Source organism: Pristis pectinata, chromosome 8 (genome assembly GCF_009764475.1).
Source record: "Pristis pectinata isolate sPriPec2 chromosome 8, sPriPec2.1.pri, whole genome shotgun sequence".
NCBI classification, from domain to species: Eukaryota; Metazoa; Chordata; class Chondrichthyes; order Rhinopristiformes; family Pristidae; genus Pristis; species Pristis pectinata.
Genome location: NC_067412.1, coordinates 87,690,149 through 87,712,002, shown reverse-complemented (window position 1 = coordinate 87,712,002; position 21,854 = coordinate 87,690,149). Strand labels below are relative to the sequence as shown.

Sequence of the window (21,854 nt, the reverse complement as noted above, 5' to 3'; positions counted from 1 at the left end):
GGAAGTGTGTGTGTACTTGCCCACTAATATGGGTTTGTGTGTCCTCATGTGTTTACTTTTGTGTATGAGAGTGGGTCTCCACATATGTGTGCACATTTTTGCAATGTGCTGGAGGTATCTACGTGTGTGCATTGGGAATATCTACTTGTGGGGGGTGTCTGTATATGTTGGGGGTATGGGGGTATCTACTTGTGGGTGTTTCCTGGGGGAGGAGAGAAGAGTGGAGTCTGTTAAGTCCATGCAGAAGAGCCTGGTCTGTGTACACCTAGGACCCTTTCATGATTGGACCATGATCTCACTGTCAAGTCTGTGTGGTAGCTGGTATACAATGGCCACCCATATTAAAAGGAACCACATACACACATCTCCTCTCTGCAACCTGGGAGTACAAGTCAGTCATTCTCAAGCGGGAGGGATTGCCTCAGGTAAGGTGCTTTTGTTGCATGATCTAAGGTGCTAATTTTGAAAGTGTCAGCTCCAGTTCTGAAACCATGACCTTTAGGATGATTGAATTCTTCACATTTTTGGTTCAAAGTAGGAGGCTGATAAGGAGTTTTTTTGTGATAAAGGTTAGATCAGAAGCCAAATAGAGGATGTGGTAAAATGAGAAGTGTTATGTACTCAAAGTTTAACAGGGGTGAAAGCCGACAGAAAACAAATCAATAACAGTAAAACAGAAGCAAAAGCATTTGATTTATTTAGATTCCATTACTAGTTAATTGCTACATTAGCACATTGTTTTTTTTTATTTCTGAAGCTGTATAAACTGGTGGAGAGATGATATTGACCCCTTCAAGTAAATGCACTGCTTGGGCAAAAATCACTGAAAGATTTAGATAACTGACACTGGAACTTTCATTTTCAACTCCCTGTGGAGCATAGACAAGTTTCTGTTAGACCAAAAAGCTGATGATGCTGTGCAGATGGGGTTAAAATACAAGCATGCATCATTGTGGAAATAAAGTAATTGTGTAGGAGTGATGCCATCATTGTTTTTAAGTTGTAAATATCTTTCATGTGAAGCAATGGCCCTCTGAACCATAAACATGGACAAGAGATTGTTGATCTTTAATGCCAATATCCATCCTTTGGAAATTTGAAGTGATCACTTTGAAACTCATTGTTAGACTTTCATTTTAAGATTCCTGTGAGAAAAGACATACAAAACACTGAATTAGTAACAAAAACAATGGTGTGAGCTTCATCTCAAGATGGCTTGTTGGATCCAGCATTCTTTATCAATCTTTTTAAAATTCATCATCCCTTAGTTTTCAGATCAGAATTATTTTGGTTATTCTTAAATCCTGTCTGAAACAGTAAAGCACGTTGGTTCCAAGATCTGCATTTGTAAACTAATAATTTCACCAGGGACTATGTGGAAAAGGACAGCCCTTCTTGGAGAGAATGGAAGGGTGAAAATAGAGAGAGTTCAGAAACAGGCCTTTTGGCCCATGCTGACCAAGGTGCCTATCAGAGCAAGTGCCATTTGCCAGCATTTGGCCCATATTCCAAGCCTTTCCTATCCACATACCTGTCCAACTTCTTTGAGTAATCGTTATTTTACTTGCCTCAACCACTTCCTCTGGCAGCTCATTCCACATACCACAATTTGTAGTAAATTTGTCCTTCAGGTTCTAGTAAATCTTTCCCCTCTCACCTTAAACCTCTGCCCAACTCCAGGAAAAGAGTGCATTTACCCTGTCTATGCCCCTCATGATTTTATACACCTTACAAGATCACCTGTCTCCTATGGTACAAGGAAAAGAGTCCTAGCCTCTCCAACTTCTCCCTACAACTCAGTCCCTCAAGTCCTGGCAATATCCTTGTAGATCTTCTCTGCATTCTCTCCAAGTTAATAACATCTTTCCTATAGCAGACCAAAACTGAACACAATTCTCCAAGTTCAGCCTCACCAGCATCTGGTACAACCACACCATGACCTCCCAACTTCTATTCTCAATGCCCTGGCTATTGATTCATCTTCCACTTGATTTTTAGCATTCAAGAGAAATCAATTATCCTGGACAAAATCTTTCATTAGGAATTTTGGGGTTCAAGTCCATTGCTCAGTGACAGTGGCCACACAAGTAGATAGGCTGGTAATGAAGGTTTATGGCATGCTTGCCTTCATTGATTGGGGCATTGAGTATAGAGTAAGTCATGTCACATCTATACAAGGCTGCACTTGGAGTATAATGTGCAGATCAGGTCACCCTACTACAGGAAGGATATGGAGACTTTGCAAAGCATGAAGAGGTTTCAGGATGCTGCCTGGATTAGAGGGCATAAACTACAAGGAGAGGTTGGGCAAACTTGAATGTTTTCTCTGGAGCACCATAGCCTGAGGGGAGACCTGAAAACAGCTTATAAAGTTATGAGGGGCATAGATAGGCAGTCAGATGTGTTGAAGGATACAGTCTTAATCCTAGCAAGTGGGATTAGTGTAGAAGGCAAGGTGGTCTGCATGGATGAGATAGGCTGAAGGGTCATGTAGCACAAACAGGACCTATGACTATGAAAAAAAGAACCAGAGGAGATGAGGATGGTCTTTTCTCTGCAAGTTGTCCTGCTAAGGAATGCAATCCCTGAAAGTGTGGTGGCAACAGATTCTACAGCAAGTTGCAGAAGGAAATTGGATAAATACTGAAAGGAAAATGGCTTTGTAGCAAGGGCAGGAGTGTGAGGCAAATACTATAGGAAGGAGGTGATTAAGCTAGAGAAGGTGCAGGGAAGATTCAAAGATGTTGCCTGGACTGATGGGCTTGGGTTAGGAGAAATAGGCTGGGACTGTTTTTCCTGGAACAAAGGTAGCTGAGGGGGTAACCTTAGGCTTATAAAATCATGAGGGGCATAAGTAGGGCAAATCAGTCTTTTCCTGGGGTAGAAGAGTCTAAAATTAGAGGGCATAGGTTTAATGAAAGGGTAAAACTTTAAAGGCAACTGAGGGGCAGGTTTTAGAAGATGGTGGGAATATGGAATGAGCTGCCAGAGGAGGTGCTGGAAGCAGGTATAACAATGTTGAGACATTTGGACAGGTACATGGATAGGAAAGGTTTAGAGGGATATGGTAAATATGATTTACACAGGTAAATGGGACTAGATTAGCTAGGCACCTTGGTTGGCATGGACAAGTTGAGCCAAAGGGTCTGTTTCTGTGACTATGACACTGACTCAAATTGTACAGCTGAGTACTGGCAAAGGCAACAACAAGACAAATGGCCTCATTCTGAGCTGTGGTTCAATGGTATTAGAACTCATTTAAACGGACAGCTAGATTCAGAGAGCAATACAGCATGGCTACAGGCCCTTCAGTCCAACAAGTCCATGCTGACCAATTCTCACCCAGTAGTCCCAAGTTCCTGCATTTCTCCCATATCCCTCCAAGCCCTGCCATACTCTTGTACCTGCTTCAACCACTTCCTCTAGCAGTTTGTTCCATATACTCACCACCTGTGTGAAGTTGCCCCTCAAGTTCCTTTTAAGTCTTTCCCCCCTCACCCCAAATTTATGCCCCATGGTTTTGGACTCCCTACCCTGGGGACAAGACTGTTACCATCCACCTGATTTATGCCTCTCAATTTTAAATGTTTCTAAGGTCACCCCTCATTCTCCTACATTCCACAGAATAAAGACCTAGCCTGGCCGACCTCTCCCTATAACTCAGGCCTTCTAGTCCTGGCAACATCCTTGTAGATCTTTCCTGCACTGTCCAGTCTAACCACATCTTTCCTATAGCAGGGTGATCAAAACTGCCAAGTGCAGCCTCACCAACAACTTGTACAACTGCAACATGTTGTCCCAACCCCTATACTCAATGCCCTGACTGAAGGCCAGTGCACTAAACACCTTTTTCTCCACCCTGTCTACCTGTGATGCTACTTTCAACAAACTATGCACTTGTACTCCTAGATCCCTCTGTTCCATTACACTCCCTAGTGCCTTACCATTTATAGTACAAGTCCCACACTGGTTTGACTTCCCAAATGCATCACCTCACTTATTAGTATTGAAATCTATTTGCCACTCATTGGCCTACTTCCCTAACTAACCAAGATCCCCTGTAATCTAGAATAACCTTCACCATCAACACATGCTAATTTTGTATTATCTGCAAACTTACTGATCAAGCCTTATGCATTTGCATCCAAACCATTTATACAAATAACAAGGGTCCCAACACTGAGGCACACCACAAGACACTGGCCTCCATTCAGGAAAAAACACCTTCAACCACCACCAAGGAGAAATATTCAGGAATCCAACCCATCTCCTGCAGCTCAAGACATAGGTGGCCTTGCTGAATTCTAAGGGGACCTACTCTCTCCTTGGCCACCCTTTCACTCTTAATACAGTGATAGAATATCAAGATTTTCCTTAACCTTACCTGCCAGATCCATCTCATACCCTTTGCCCTCCTGATTTCCTAGAGAATCCTTAATTTTTAAGAAGGGATTTACTAGATCCCAACCTCCTAAACCCAATGTACATATTCTTTTTCTCAACCAGAATCTCAATATCTCTTGTCAACCAAGGTTTCCTAAACTTGCCAGGTTTACCCTTCACCCTAACAGGAATATGCTGCTCTTGAACACTTGATATCACACTCTTAAAAGCCTCCCACTTGCCATTCTCTTCTCCTCAAACAGGTTCACCCATTCAACCTCAGATCCTACCTTATTCACCCAAAATTAGCCCTGCTCCAGTTTAGGACCCTAACCTGTGGACCTGTCCTATCCTTTTCCATCAATATCTTAAAACTAATAGAATTATGGTCACTGGAGCCAAAGTGCTCCCAAATGTCACTTCAGTTACCTGCCCTGCCTCATTCCCCAGGAGGAGGTCCAGTATTGCACCCTCCCAAGTAGGTCCTCTTATATTGACTCAAGAAACTAATCACATTCCACCCCATCCAGGCCCTTAACACTGGGTGGCCCAGTGAATACTGGGGAAGTTAAAGTCTCCCACTAATACAATCCTATTATTCTTACAACTATCAGCAATCTCTCCACACCTACTCAAGTTCCTACTGACTATTGGTGGTGGTGGGGATAATAATACAGCCCCACTAGATTGACCCTCCCCTTGTTTCCAAATTCTACCCAGATGGCCTCACAGGACAATCCCCAAAGAATAGCATCTCTGCTGTTATGTCCTCACTTACCTGTACCTCTGTCACACCTGTAGCATCTGTATCCTGGAATACTGAGCTGCCAGTCCTGCTCTCAGCCATATTTCTGTAATGGCTATAACATCCTAGTCCTCAGAGCCAACCTACACTGAGTGCACCTGCCTTACCTGTTAAGCCTCAAGCATTGAAATAAACAGTTGAACTGAGTATTCCTTTTGCTGCCTTTACTGTGTCCCTGGCTATCCTGATTACTAAACTCTTGCTGACAACTCCTCTGACTTGCTCCTGCTCAGAGTCCCACCCCTCTGCTACTCTAGTTTAGACCCTCCCATGTACCATTAGCAAATTTTCCTGCAAGGACATTGGTGCCTCTCTGGTTCAAGTGCAACCCATCCCTCTTGTACAGGTCACCTCTACAAGAGAGATCCCAATGGTCTAAGAACCTGACTCCCTGCCCCCTGCATCAGCTCCTCAGCCGTGAAGTCATCTGACCCATCTTTCTATTTCTGACCTCACTAGCATGTGGCACCAGGAGTAATACAGAGATCACTATTCAAAGTCTTGCTTCTTACCCAGCTCCCTGTACTCATTCTGCAGAACCTCTTCCCTTGCTCTAGGCAAGGCACTTGTACCAACACATGCAACAGCTCTAGCTGTTCACCCTCCCCTCAAGAATTTTTCCACAGCCACTTAAAGACATCCTTGACCCTCACACCCAGGAGGCAACACACCATCCTGGCATCTCTGCAGCCATAGAATCTCCTGCCTGTCCCCCTCGCTACTGAGTTTCCCATTGGTATTGCCTTCTCTGACTGCACTCTTCCCCTTTGAGCCTCAGGGGAAGTCACAATAACAGACAGGACTATAGCTGCTAACCTCTTAAAGAATATACCCCTCAACAGTATCCAGGGGGTATAGCTGTTAGAGAAAGAATAGCCACAGGGGACCCCCACACTGACTGCCTACTCTCCTTACTTTTCTCAATGGTTAGCCATCTATCTGAACCCTGTACCTTGGGTGTGACCACCTCAGTAATAGTCTCATCCATAAGGTTCTCAAACTCCAGATGGTCCTGAGTACATCCAACTCCATTTCCTTGACCCAGTCTGTCAGAAGCTGCAGCTGGGTGCACTTCCCACAGATGTGGTCATCAGGGAGACCATGGGGGTCCCCAGCTTCCCACATCTTGCAGGGATAGCATTTCACTGCCCCAACTACAATCCTGCCTACATTGAATCAAGTACAAAGGATGAACAACAGAAATAAAACCTTATCTGTCTTACCTGTGCCCCTTCACAGCCTCAACTCCCCAGTCTCTCAATTTCTACTCCAAAAGACCATGCCACTTAACCTTACCTTCCTTTTATTGGATAAAGTGCCCTCCAATTAGCCAAACAAATGAGACTTGCCTTTCAAAGTCCCTGCTCTCACTCCAAGCACCTGGGCCACTTACTCAGCCTCTTCACACCAAAGCTTCCCAGTCTCACACTGGTCCACCCCCAAAATGGCCACTCTACTTGACTCAACCTTCTTTTTATTGGCTGCTGATAACTAGTTAATTAGCCAATCACCTATTAACTTACAATTAGGTGACTAACCTAATGTTAGTGTAACCTAACATTACTGTAAGTAACCTAATTATATGACTAACTTTTAAAGTCCTGTAAAGTGAAACTCAGTATTAAGTTTGTGTAAACAAATGAAATATGAATACTTCATGGGGAGTGGTGCTGTAAATCAGAAAAACAAAATGTTCTGCACTCATAAGAAAACTTAGTTTAAAAAAACCTAGTTAATCATGATTAGTAAACAAAGCACACGCCCTTCATTTCACATTTGAATATGCCAAAGATTTCTGAGGTAGTTGTACTGGAGGGCAGGAAGAAATTAATAGATTTATTGATCACAGTAGTATATAATCCTAGCTGGGTCAGCTTTTTAAAGTGGGAAATTTCAATGGTCTACCTGGCAGTAATATGTTGAAAGGTAGCTAATTTTCTGAAGGTCAATTGTAAAGTGATTACGTACTACTGAAACAAAGGCTGTACTTCTAGCCATGTCCACTTGGGGAGGTGGTGAGAAGGAAGTAAAGACAGAATTATAGAAGAATCAAGTTGGAGTGGATATTAAGAAAAGGAAAAACATAAGTAATTAACATTACAGATGGTGAAGTATGCTGAGGATGAGTACTGTTAGGAAGAGAGAGGAGTGGACATACACCAGAGTTTCATCAACATCTGAAAAGAGAAAAATATAGATCAAAAATGAAAGAAGCTGTATTTGTACAAGCACTTCTTGGCCTCAGGAAATTGCAACAAAGTCATTTGGCATGTAATCACAGCAAGTATTTAAAACAACCAATTTGTGCACAGCAAGAATCACATGCAGCAGTGACAATAATGAAGCTTTTTTCTGTTTAGCCAGCATTGGTTGGAGGATAAATACAGGACAGGGTTCAGAGCAGTTCCCTAGAGTGCCCCTTGAGCAGGTTACTGAGACCTTGGTATCTGCTCTTTATAGATGCCAGATCTTTGCGATCTGTCCAATTTGTGTTTTATTTTAGGGCTTTGCAGGAGTTAGAACATAGAACATAGAACAATCACAACACAATTCAGGCCCTTCGGCCCACAAAGCTGTGCCGAACATGTCCCTACCCTAGAAATTACTAGGCTTACCCATAGCCCTCTATTTTACTCAGCTCCATGTACCTATCTAACAGTCTCTTGAAAGACCCTATCGTATCAGCCTCCACCACCGTTTCCTGCAGCCCATTCCATGCACTCACCACTCTCTGAGTAAAAAACTTACCCCTGACATCTCTTCTATATCTACTCCCCAGCACCTTAAACCTATGTCCTCTTGTGGCCACCAATTCAGCCCTGGGGAAAAGCCTCTGACTATCTACCCTATCAATACCTCTCATCATCTTATACACCTCAATCAGGTCCCCCCCTCATTCTCCGTCTCTCCGAGGAGAAAAGGCCGAGTCCCTCAACCTGCTTTCATAAGGCATGCTCTGCATTCCAGGCAGCACCCTTGTAAATCTCCTCTGCACAATCTCTATGGCTTCCACATCTTTCCTGTAGTGAGGCGACCAGAACTGAGCACAATACTCCAAGTGGGGTCTGACCAGGGACCTATATAGCTGCAACAATACCTCACGGCTCCTAAATTCAATTCCCTGATTGATGAAAGACAATACACCATATGCCTTCTTAACCACAGAGTCAACCTGCGCAGCCACTTTGAGCATTCTTTTAACTCAGCAGTAAGCACTTCCATCACTATGATTGAGCTACAGTAGAGAACTGCTGTCCCTTTGGACTGGTAAAACAAATTCATCATTGTGGAATGCAAGTAATTTCAGTAAGTTTCTTGGCACTTGTGTGTTTGGCTGCCTCTCCCAGGAGAGTGAGTGGGTTTAGGAATAACCCATAAAAGTTGAGATGTAAAAGCCCACACAGTGAAGGGCTTGCACATGAATTGTTGATTCTTCTGTCCCCCTCACAGCTGTCAAACTGAAGTGCTGAGTTTTTCCAGCTTTTTCAGATGAGTGTAAAAGGAATGGGGTCAGTGCTTCAAGAGCGTTTTCCCATTCCCTGCTTTCTTATGTTCTGTTTTAACATTTTATCCACTAACACCAATGCTTTTCTAAACTGTCTGGCTATTCACTGAAACTTCAGGATTTAGTGGAATAAACAGTGATTCTCTCCTTTGAAGTGCATGAGGAAATTGGGCTCCATAGTGCTTGAAATGCTGGTGGGTTATGAATTGTTCTGTGATTAATACAATTCTTCCCAACCCCACTAAGATGGAGGCAAAGGACAACGTGCTTGTTGTTTAGACCTTGTAGTTTCAATTTCCCTTTCCTTCTTCTTCAGAATTATGCCAGTCTAGGAAATAGATTGAGCAGGACCTAATCAAATCAGGCATCATAACACAAAACAAAATGCTGAAAACAAAATACTCAGCAAGTTCAACAACACCTGTGGAAAGAAAAAAACAGAGTTAGTGCTTCTGGTTGAAGGCCCTTTGTCAGAACTGAGAAAGTGAGAAAAAGAAGCTTGCTTTAAGTTGCAGAGTGTATGGAGTGGGATAGGACAAAGGGAATATTTCTGAAAAGGTGAGACCAAGACTACTGTGGTGATGTTGTTGATGAAGCCATCTGGTAGCTGGGTTAATAAGAGCAGGTAAAGAGAGAGAGAGAGAGAGAGAACACACAGAGGAACATGTAAAAGCTGTGGAATGCAGGTCAGACATTAGGAAAAATCCAGCAGATCAGACAGGAGAGAAAAACTGAGTTAATATTACAGATAGATGGACCACTGGTAGAACTGGCAGCAGTTCTGATATAAACAGAGAAAATGAGTTACCTGAAATTGCTGATTTTTATGTTAGATCCAGAAAGCTGAAACATTTCCAGATGGAAAATGAGAAGCTGTTCCTTGGGCTTGTGTTGTGCCTTGCTATAAGAGTGGGCCTGGGATGGAGAATTGAAATCCACACTCACTCTGACCTATCTATCCGCAGCCTCCTGCCAAACACAAACTTGCGGAACAACACCTCATCTTCTCTCTGGGCACATTGTAGCCTTCAGGACTCAATATTGAATTCAACTATTTCAAGTAACTCATTTTCTCTGTGTCTGTCAGAACTCGTAGGTTCAGAGAGTTAAACAGCACGGAAACAGGCCCTTGGCCCAACTCACTCAGGCCTACCTGAGCTAGTCCCATTTGCCTGCATTTGGCCCATATCTCTCGAAACCCTTCCTATCCATGTACCTGTCCAAATGTCCTTTAAATGTTGTAACTCATCAGTTCTAGCAATAGGTTATTGATCTGTAATACTAATTCACTTTTTGTCTCTCCACTGACCTGATCTGCCAGGCATTTCCTTCATTTGTGGCCTGCATTCTTCAAGCTCCTTTGTTTGTGTTCTCTCTCTCTCTCTAATATCTCTCATTAACCTACCAACCAGGTAGCTTCATCAACATCTTGGCCTGGTCTCACCCTATTGGAGATATTCCCTCCGTCCTGTCCATCCTTTCCCTGACCTTCTCTGCAATGAAACTAACTTTGCTCCCTTTCCCAATTCTGATAAAGAGTCTTTGACCGGAAAGGTTAACTCTGTTTACCTTTCACAGACACTGCCTGATCTGCTGAGTGTTTCCAGAATGTCATATTTTTATTTCAGTTTCCCAGCATCTGCAGTTTTTTTTTTGATTTTCACTTTATGTCTTGAATCTAGTCCAGGCTGTCTCAATGTAATATTTTTCTCTCAAACACAGGATGAGTTGATTAAAGTGAAAGGCATTTGGCCAATATTTCTGTGATTCACAGTCACAGGGCAAAACAACTAGGCACATTAAGAAGTAAACCATTGTGTCACGAGTGTAACCATAACCTATGTAACCATAGTAGTAAATCAAACTAAACTTGTACCCACCTTTTATGTATTAGGTATATTATCAATACGAATAAACCCAAAACTGGTACAGTAGCGAGTAATTCCAATGGATTGAAACTCCTTTGTTTATCTTCTGAAAAATAAAATAATTACCATCCCTACTTCCTTTTCATCCTAAGTTTCTACCTCAATTTCTCTGAACTGGAAACATCAAAGTCAAAGTCAGAGTTGAGTTTATTGTCACATGCACAGTACACGTATGCACAGGTGCAAAGAAAAACTTAGTTGTAGCAGCATCACAGGCACATAGCATCATATAAGCAGCATTCACAAGAAAAACATAAATTAAACATAAATTATACACAATTTTTACAAGAAAGAACACAATTAGAGCAAAAGAAAGAAGTCTATTTCAATGCAAAGTGATCATAGTGTTGCTAAACTGTAGTGATTAGGATTTTTCCGGTTGGTACAAGAAGCAAATGCTTGAAGGGAAGTAGCTGTTCTTGAACCTTGTGGTGTGGGAATTCAGGCTTCTGTACCTCCTGCCTGATGGTAGCTGTGAAAAGATAGCAATGCCCAGGTGATGGGGATCTTTGATGATAGATAGATATTGCTGGTCCTTTGCTGTTGCTGGGTCTAAATCCTGGGACTCCCTACCAAACAACACCATGCGAGAGCCTTCACCAGAAGGACTGCAGCAGTTCAAGAAGGTGGCTCACCACCACCTTCTCGAGGGCTATTAGGGATGGGCAATAAATGCTGGCTTTACTATTGACGCACAGACCCCGAAAAATGAATAAAAGAAGGAAAGCACAGACTAACGTTGGGTTTTAACCTGTCAGGTTCAGTACTTCACCTGGCATTTCAACCAAGGAGGATATGTCAGCAAACCAAGTTCTGTTTTTCCCACTACCTACACAGTTAGATATTAGATATGTATTTATTAGTCACATGTACATCGAAACACACAGTGAAATACATCTTTTTGCGTTACTGAGAATGTGCTGGGGGCAGCACGCACGTTCAGAACAGGGAATCAGTGGGCAAAATATCAGGGTGCCCATTCCTTCACATTTTTCACTTCCATCTTCTCCTGGCCGAGAACAGCTGAGCCAGACCAGACAAGGAATTGAAGCTGGGATCTTTCTGGACAGATGGGCTCAGCAACAGCTAGATCATGGGATATGCAGTTGAGCCAACTCCTACAGAAGCACAATCTCACAGGAGCTATAATGGCTGCTTCTTTCTGACTAAGGGGATCCTTCCTGAGCTGGTCCCAAAATGGTGGGGCAAACTTAGCTCCGATAAGCCCCTTTAACGATTTATTGGCTCTCCTTCAGAATCCCTATTTCCCCAAGTCCCCAAATGACATAGAGTCTGATATCCACAAGATCATGATCCTCACCAGCCTAATGCCCTCACCCAATGATCCCCCATGAACCTCAATCTGCGACCTCAGCCTTCCCGCACAAACACTGATCACTGATAGCTGACCCTCACTCCACACTCCACCCCTCCAACCCCTGATCATTCCCCTCACCCTGGGCTCCCTCCCAGGCATAGCTCCTGAGCTGAGTGGGGGCCAGAGACTAAACTTATTTCCTTTATAGACTTTGTGCGGAGGCATTGTGAAAGGAGAGACCTTCCTCTTGAAAGGTTAATTCCTAATGACTGTTTCCAAGTGGTGGACTCAGAACTATGATGGAGTTCAATCCAGAGAAGTGTGAGGTGGTACATTTTGGAAGAACAAACTCCAAGGCGGAGTACAAGGTAAATGGCAGGATTCTGGGCAGTGTAGAGGAGCAGAGGGATCTGGGGGTTCATATCCACAGATCACTGAAAGTTGCCTGGCAGGTGGATAGGGTAGTTAAGAAAGCTTATGGGATGTTAGCTTTCATAAGTCGGGGGATCGAGTTTAAGAGCCACAAAGTGATGATGCAGTTTTACAAAACTCTGGTTAGGCCACACTTAGAGTACTGTGTCCAGTTCTGGTCGCCTCATTATAGGAAGGATGTGGAGGCATTGGAAAGGGTACAGAGGAGATTTACCAGGATGCTGCCTGGATTAGAGAGTATGGATTATGAGGAGAGACTAAAGGAGCTAGGGCTGTTTTCATTGGAGAGAAGGAGGATGAGGGGAGACATGATAGAGGTATAAAAGATATTGAGAGGAATAGATAGAGTGGACAGCCAGCGCCTCTTTCCCGGGGCGCCAATGCTCAAAACAAAAGGACATGGCTTTAAGGTATTGGGTGGGAAGTTCAAGGGTGATGTCAGAGGGAGGTTTTTCACCCAGAGAGTGGTTGGTGCATGGAATGCGCTGCCTGGGGTGGTGGTGGAGGCTGATACATTGGACAAGTTCAAGAGATTGTTAGATAAGCATATGGAGGAATTTAAGTTAGAGGGATATGTGGGAGGAAGGGGTTAGATAGTCTTAGGTGTGGTTTGGCGGCACAACATGGTGGGCCGAAGGGCCTGTATTGTGCCGTATTGTTCTATGGTTCTATGGTTCTAAAACAATTTGCAGCAGATATTTAACAAGCCATCACAGATGCAGGGGAAATTCAAGGCCTATATCTTTTATTTTAGGCCTTAAACTTGGTAGTAATGCTGCATCAACCTCAACTCTTTTGTTCTTAGCAGGGGAGGGAGAGTGGGAAAGTGATTGCACATTTGTAAAATTACAATATATTAGCTAAGTAGCATTTTAGGCATAAATATCACCAAATTATTTTATCACATTTTGTGCACCGCAGACTGGACCTACCAAGCAATCAGATATATTGGTTTGGATATTGCTGTGGGTGGCAATACTCTCACATACAGTTGCCCACGGATCTTTACTGGGCTCATCAGCTGAGAATTTGACTCTGCAACAAATGTTTGAAACTAGTGCTCTGCACAGGGTTTCTGTGATGTCCTTGAGCAAGTCAAGCTGCAAGGATGCTATTTAATCAATCAGAGTGAAGAATCCTCATTGTAGCTCATAACAAAGCAAACAATTAAAGAAAAATAAAACATAGATTACATTTAAATCATTGCAGAAATAGTGAAATAAATATTGGGATTTAAACTCGAGATCAAGGGGGAAACATTATATTGAATAATTGATCACAGCACACTTCATTAAAAATACACATATTAATTCTTTTTCTTTTTACAAATAATTTGTTTTTCCAGACAGAATTAGACTGTTCTCTTTTAAAATTCATTTAGTTTATTTAAATGCAAGTAGTTGTATGAATTTGTGTTTCAGGCACTAAAATGTGACCTAATTAAACCTGAAAAGGTGGTTAAAAACTGAGTAAAGTACTGGACCAAAAGGATAGGGTAGGGTCCAAGTAAACCTTCTCCATATATTTTTTTAAGATTATAAGGAACAAACTAAATGAAATTCAGGTATCAATTCAGTTTAGTGGGTTCACCCATCAGTTTCCCAGCTGTGGACCTGCTCAGGAAGGCCCCTTTCAAGTTGCAGTGAAGCAGACTTCACAGCAAATGTGAAAGATTGCATCTGTAGAAGTGACTGGCTGACTGTGCAGATCACTCCAATATGAAAAAAAAATTGGGAGATTGGTGGAGGCAGCCTGGGTGGATAAAGACAAAATCACTTCATTGGTGAGAGGGGATGTAATGCTGAAAATGCAGACTGTTACATTCAGGTAGAATTATGAAATAGAAAAGGATTTAACACTTTAGTGGAAATAGTATGTAGCTCCTGATCATGGCAGTGAACTGGTGGAATGTATAAATGCAGTCATTGAGCCAAGGCCACATGGTTATAATTTTCATACATTCTAGCTCACGCTTAAAAAATAGTGAATGTCTGAATGTGTTAAGGACCGCTTTCTGAAAGAAATGACCTAGAACGAAGAAGGGACCAGATCATATTATGTCATGGTAAAGAACTACACTTAGTTAACATCTCATGGAGTGTGAACATTCATTTAATAACAGTCATAATACAGTGAAGACCAATATAGTGTTTTCAAAGGAGAAATGCAAACCAACTATGGATTCTTGGTTTGGGTAAAGGTGATTTCAAAATGTTGTACCAGGGAGCGTCCACTTTGAACTGGACACACCTGCTAGTGGTTAAAGTAACAGAAGATCAGTATGAGGTTTTAAAGTATATGATTACATAGCTGTGAGAGTAGATGATAACAAGATAAAGATGATGGGCAAGTGCAATGAGGTCTTATTGAAATTTGAAACTAGTGATAATGTAGGTAAAAATAATAAGAAGAAAGTAAAGGCAGTTGAATAATTATTTTGCATTGATATTAACAATCGAGGAACAGGATAGCATGCAGGAAAGTTATTATTGAATGAGGGACACAAACTCACCACATTTATAGTAAGCAAAATAACTGTGATGAAGAAAATAACAGCAATGAAGAATAATAAATCCCCAGGATTTGTAAAGTGTAGGGAGATGTCTGCCAAAACGGATTGAATTCCTTTGAAAAGGTGATTAAAGTAGTGGGCATGAAATGTCTGTGTCTGTTATTTATCTAGATTTCCAGAAGCATTTAATAATGAGCCTAATAAGAAACTGTCAGCTAAAGCTGAAGCTCCTGGGATTGAAGGTAAATTACTGATGCAGTTGGAAAGTTGGCTAAATGGCAATAGACAAAACTAAGGATGATAGTTGCTGAGCGTACTGTCTCTGCTGTGTATTTAGACAATCAGACAATCAAAGATCTTATGAAAATATATCACATAATAAACTTGTTGACAATATGGATTAAAAATGATTAAAAAGAAATTGAAAGCATGGATGCCATTATGTTTTTTTGTTTATTTTGTCGTGTGATTTATGTATAATTTATGTTAATTTAAGTTTATGTTAACTTATGTTTGTCATGTTGGTAATGTACTGTGCTGCTGCTGCAAAAAGCTGATTTTCATGACATTTATACTCTGTGTATATAAGCCTATGACAATAAACGTGAACCTGAACTTGAATAATATTAGCTCAAGGTCAAAAAGGAGAAAGTAGTGCAATTTTTCTTCAGTACAGAATGGAGGGCTGTAGTTCTAAGGAGAGATTGGATAGGCTGGATGTATTCTTACTGGAACATAGGAGGCTAAGGGGTGAGCTTATAGAGATTTATAAAACTATGAGGGGCATGGATAGGGAAGAGAGGGTCTTTTTTCCAGGGCAGGGGAGTCTAAAAGTAGAGGGCATAGTTTAAAGAGAGAATGGAGAAATAGGAGATCTGAGGAGCAAGTTTTTCACACAGAGGATTGTGAATATTTTGAATGAGCTGCAAGAGGAGGTGGTGGAGGCAGATACAATTATAATGTTTAAAAAAGCATTTGGGCAGGTGCTTAGATAGGAAGGGTGTAGAGGGATACATGCCTAATGCAGGCAAATGCGATTAGTGTAGGTAGACATCATGGTCAGCAGGGATGAGATGGGCCGAAAGGGTTATTTTCTGTGCTGTATGATTTCTATAACTGTATCATTCTATGAGTGTGTGTCTGTGAGGGGAGGGTGAAACATGTGGAAGTATGCAGTGGTGTTTTCCTGGGGCTGGCATTAGGACCAATGCACTTTCAGATCTAAATTAGTCACCTTGGCATGGTATTTAGGACATAATTGATTGTAAACAATGAGAAATGTTGTAGTTGATATTAGGAGGACATAAGAAAATGCAGATGAACAGACAGATGGACACATGGTGAGTGAAAGTTCACAGAGTGAAGCATGAAGTTGTCCATTTTGCAAGGACAAATGGGAAAGGACAACATAAACTAAATGGTACACTTTTCCAGCTGATATTGGAGCAGAGACATGGGAATTTATGTACAGAAATATTTGGTGACAGGATAATGTGGCTGAAGAAACACATTTGGTTTTCACTCATTTAGCTTCATAAAAAGAGGATTAAAGAAAGTTAATTAGACTAAGTCCTTGTAAAACATAGATTAAGTGTCAAATGGAGTACTCTTGCCCAATTGCAGTGCCCAACTTTAAGTAGAATGGCAAGACCTCTGAGGGACTTCGGTCTCCAGACTAAAGAAGCTGAGATTGTTCTGCATAGAAAGGAAAAGGTTAATGGGAAATTTAAAGGACACATGTCTTGTTAGCATTAATAAAGAGAAGCTATTTCCAGTTGCAGTAACTGGTAATGGTCAGTAACCAATCAGTACAGATTTAAGGTAGTTGGTAAGAGGTGAATGAAAGACATTTTTTTTCTAGGCACTTAGATCTGGAATGTATTATCTGATTGTAGATCAATAGTAACTTACCAAAAGGAATTGACCATGGTCCCTATCTCATTACCCTACTCTTTGTCATTAGCCTGCAAACAGACAATACATTCCAGATCTAAGTGTGTAGAAAGAAAATCTCATGGGTAGCTGTTTGTAAATTGGTAAATTGGTTTATTATTGTCACATGTACTGAGGTACAGTGAAAACTTGTCTTGCATACCGTCCATACAGATCAATTCATTGCACAGTGCATCGAGGTAGTACAAGGTAAAACAATAACAGAATGCAGAGTAAAGCACTCCATTGACAGCCCCTTCCAAACCCATGACCTCTACCAGCTAGAAGAACAAGGACGGCAAAGCATGGAAACACCCCCACCTGGAAGTTGCCCTCCAAGCCACACACCATCCTGACTTGGAAATATACTGCTGCTCCTTCACTGTCACGGAATCAAAATCCTGGAACACCCCATCTATCATTGTGGCTATACCCAGAATCAGAATCAGATTTATTATCACTGACATATGACGTGAAATGTGTTGTTTTGCGGCAGCAGTACGGTGCAAAGATATAAAAATCTATGAATTACAAAAATAAATAAGTAGTGCAAAAAAAGGAACAACGAGGCAGTGTTCATGGGTTCGTGGACCGTTCAGAAATCTGATGGCAGAGGGGAAGCAGCTGTTTATGAATCGTTGAGTGTGGGTCTTCAGGCTCCTGTATCTCCTCCCTGATGGTAGTAACATGAAAAGGACATGTCCCTGGTGGTGAGAGTCCTTAATGATGGATGCCGCCTTCTTGAGGCGCCGCCTCTTGAAGATGTCCTTGATGGTGGGGAGGGTTGTGCCCGTGATGGAACTGGCTGAGTCTACAACCCTCTGCAGCCTCTTGAGATCCTGTGCATTGGAGCCTCCATACCAGGCTGTGATGTAACCAATCAGAATGCTTTCCACTGTACATGTTTAGAAATTTGTCAAAGTCTCTGGTGACATACCAAGTCTCCTCAAACTCCTAATGAAGTAAAGCTGCTGGCATTGCTTCTTCATGATTGCATCAAGGTGTTGGACCCAAGATAGATCCTCTGACATGCTGATGCCCAGGAACTTGAAGCTGCTCACCCTTTCCACCACAGACCCCTCAATGAGGTCTGGTGTGTGTTCTCTCAACTTCCCCTTCCTGAAATCCACTATCAGTTCCTTGGTCTTGCTGAATTGAGTATGAGGTTGTTGTTGCAACACTGCTCAATCAGCTGATCTATCTCACTCCTGTATGCCTCCTCATCGCTACCTGAGATTCTACCAAGAACAGTGGTGTCATCGGCGAATTTATAGATGGTGCTTGAGCTGTGCTTAGCCGCACAGTCATGAGTATAGAGAGAGTAGAGCAGTGGGCTAAGCACACATCCTTGAGGTGCATCTGTGTTGATAGTGAGGACAAGATGTTACTACTGATCTGCACTGACTGTGGTCTCCCAATAAGGAAGTCGAGGATCTAGTCGTAGAGGGAGGTACAGAGACCCAGGTTTTGAAGCTTGTTGATTAGTACTGAGGGGATGATGGTGTTGAACGCCAAGCTGTAATCGATAAAGAGCAGCCTGACGTATGTCTTGCGGTTGTCTAGATGCTCCAAAGTCGAGCGAAGAGCCAGTGAGATTGCATCTGCTGTAGACCTGTTGCGGCAGTTGGCGAATTGCAGCAGGTCCAGGTCCTTGCTCAGGCAGGAGTTAATTCTAGCCATGACCAACCTCCCAAAACACTTCATCACAGTAAATGTGAGTGCTACTGGGCGATAGTGAGGCAGCTCATCCTGCTCTTTTGGGCACCAGAATGATTGCTTCCCTTTTGAAGCAGGTGGGAACCTCCAACTGCAGCAGTGAGGGGCTGAAGATGTCCTTGAACACTCCAGCCAGTTGGTCGGCACAGGTTTTCAGTACCCGGCCAGGTACACTGTCAGGGCCTGGTGCCTCACAAGATATACCTCAGGCTACAGTTTATTGATTACAGCTCAGCGTTCAACACCATCATTCCCTAAGTTCACCCATGTGAAGGATGTTCGGACATGTTCCCACACCTTCCCACACCTGCAGTGGTTCAATAAGGCAGCTCACCAGCACCTTCTCAAGGCCAATGAGGGATGGGCACTTAAATGCCAGCAAAGCCCAAATCCCTTGAATGAATAAAAAAAATTAGATAGTTCTTTCATAGGCATGGTGAGCCAAAGGGCCTTCTTCTGGGTTGTAGGTTTCCATGATTCCAAGATTATACAGTAAAGGAACTTTGTTTACCTGTGTTAAATTTTCCCCAGTGAACAGGGAGGCTCCACTCACTCCACAGCTGAGTTGTGCCGCAGTAGATGTTAACCTTGCTTTTCACTTGAAAGGTGTAGAACTTCTCTGGATCCACACTTGCCAATTTAAAGTTCCTTTGCATCGAGACTGATGCTTTCTACATGGAGAAAGTCATTAAAACCAGACTTTAATGAGAGGTGATGGCAGACCTGAATGAGCCTAGACCTGATTAATTTAATCACAAATCTCAGTAACGAGAGCAATATTTAAAAAATTCTTGTCGCCAGTAGTCATTGGTGAAAAATTTATTTCAGATCAGCATTTTAATACTTCCACTGCAAACCACCTGCTATTTACTGTTGTCAAAATGAGTTTTGATGACATGTTTTCAGAAATATGTGGAGGAAATCTGCTGGATTCCCCTTAAAACCAAGTGGGGATATTAGGGAAAGGGATGGGATTTGAGGGTTGGGGTTCATGAGAGAAAGGTGGTGTAGAAGGGGTAATGGGTTAAAGTGCAGTGACTCAGTGGAAGTGGAGTAAAGGCCAAGGGATTACTTTAAGGAGCTGGTCATGGCTACTACAGCTTCTCACAATGCAGTGCATCAGAGAAAAGGCCTCACAGAGAAGAGCGCGGCAGTGTTGCACTCTGGGACGTCTGTTCACATGTCCTCAGACTGGAGAGGATGTGGCAAAGGAGGGACTCGGCAGTGACTGCTAACCCAGTCAACCTGGTGACATCATATCCAAATCTTATTGCCCCACAGTATTGAGCAACTAAAAATAAAAATTGACAAAATATGTTGTTTCTTTTTCATTTTCTGTTTATTCCCACAATAAGGTTATTGTATTCCCACATAATCTAATCCCACATAATCTTTTGCTAACAGGTATACCCCCTTGGATACTGTTGAGGGGAATGTTCTTTCAGGGGCTAGCAGCGGTAGTCAGATCTCTGGCACTGTGACTGACTGAGGCTCAGAGGGAAAGAGTGCAGTAAGACAGGGCAATGGTGAGAGGAGACTCGATTGTGACGGGGACAGACAGGAGATTCTATGGCCGCAGGAGAGATGCCAGTATGGTGTGTTGCCTCCTGGGTGCCAGGGTCAAGGATGTCTCTGAGCAGCTGCAGAAAATTCTCGAGGGGGAAGGTGAACAGCCAGAGGTCTTTTTACATGTTGGTATAAACAACATAGGTAGAACAAGGGATGAGGTCCTGCAGGATGAGTGTAGGGAGTTAGGTAAGAAGTTAAGAGGCAGGACCTTGACAGTAGTGATCTCAGGATTACTATGCTGACCTCAGCACATGCCAGTGTGCATTTTACTAGTACATGCTAGTGAGGTCAGAAATAGAAGGATAGGCCGGATGAATTCGTGGCCGAGGACCTGGTGCAGGGAGCAGGGATTCATGTTCTTGGACCATGGGTATCTCTTCTAGGGTAGAGGCCACCTGTACAAAAGGGATGAGTTGCACTTGAACCAGAGAAGGACCAATGTCATAGCAGGGAAAGTTGCTAATGCTACATGGGAGAGTTTAACCTAGATTGGCGGAAGGGTGGGACTCTGAGCAGGAGCAAGTCATGGGATAAAGAAGTAGTCAGTGAGAGCAAGTCTAGCCAGGGACACAGTAAAGGCAGGGAAAGGAATACTCAGTCAAACTGCACTTATTTCAATGCTCGAGCTTCCATAGGTAAGGCAGACGAACTCAGAGGGCGGATTGGCTCTGAGGGCTGGGATGTTATAGCCATAACAGCAACATGGCTGAGAGAAGGGCAGGACTGGCAGCTCGATATTCCAGGATACAGATGCTACAGGTGTGACAGAGGTACAGGTAAGTGAAGAGGGGGTGTAGCCTTTTTAATAAGGGAGGACGTAACAGCAGAGATGACATTCTTGGGGGATCGTCCAGTGAGGCCATCTGGGTAGAACTTCGAAACAAGAAGGGAAGGGTCAACCTAGTGGGGCTGTATTAAAGAACCCCCCCACACCAATAGTCAATAGGAACTTGAGGAGCAGGTGTGTAGAGAAATTGCTCATAGTTGTGAGAATAATAGAGTTGTATTAGTGGAAGATTTTAATTTCCCTGGTATTGACTGGGCCACCCAGAGTGCTAAGGGCCTGGATGGGGTGGAATTTGTGAAATGTGACAAGAAAGTTTCCTGAGTCAATATAAGAGGCCCTACTCAGAAGGGTGCAATACTGGACCTCCTCTTATGGAATGAGGCAGGGCAGGTAACTGAAGTGGCAGTCAGGGAGCACTTTGGCTCTAGTGACCATAATTCTATTAGTTTTAAGATAGTAAAGGAAAGGGATAGGACGGGTCTACAGGTTAGGGTCCTAAACTGGAACAGGGCTAACTTTGGGGGAATTAGACAGGATCTAGCAGAGATTGAATGGGTGAGCCTGTTTGACAGGGAAGGAATGAATGGCAAATGGGCGGCTTTTAAGAGTGTGGTAGCAAGTCTCCAGGAGCAGCATATTCCTATTAGGGTGAAGGGTAAACCTGGCAAGTTTAGGGAACCTTGGCTGACGAGAGATATTGACGCTCTGGTCAAGAAAAAGCAGGAAGCATACATTGGGTTTAGGAGGCTGGGATTGAGCAAATCCCTTGATGACAATAAAAAGCTTAAGAATACTCTTAAGAGGGAAATCAGGTTGGCAAAGAGAGGGCATGAGATGGATCTGGCAGGTAAAGTTAAGGAAAATCCCAAGAGGTTCTATAGCTATATCAAGAGCAAAAGGGTGGCTAGGGAGAGAGTAGGTCCCCTTGGAGATCAGCAAGGTTGCCTGTCTCAAGCCGCATGAGATG

The 21,854-nt window shown here is 42.8% G+C and overlaps 1 protein-coding gene across 1 annotated transcript in view; it reads right to left on the bottom strand.

Moving 5' to 3' along the window:
- Nucleotides 1–674: 674 nt before the first annotated feature.
- Nucleotides 675–21,854, bottom strand: part of LOC127573057 (cytokine receptor common subunit gamma-like) — a 92,686-nt gene continuing 71,506 nt past the window's right edge. Inside the window, exons 5-7 of the mRNA XM_052020859.1 lie at nucleotides 19,043–19,202; nucleotides 10,574–10,667; nucleotides 675–1,145 (exon numbers count right to left, since the gene is read on the bottom strand). Of these exons, the coding sequence (XP_051876819.1) occupies nucleotides 1,124–1,145; nucleotides 10,574–10,667; nucleotides 19,043–19,202 (276 nt within the window). The 3' untranslated portion in view covers nucleotides 675–1,123. The remainder of the gene's footprint in view (nucleotides 1,146–10,573; nucleotides 10,668–19,042; nucleotides 19,203–21,854) is intronic.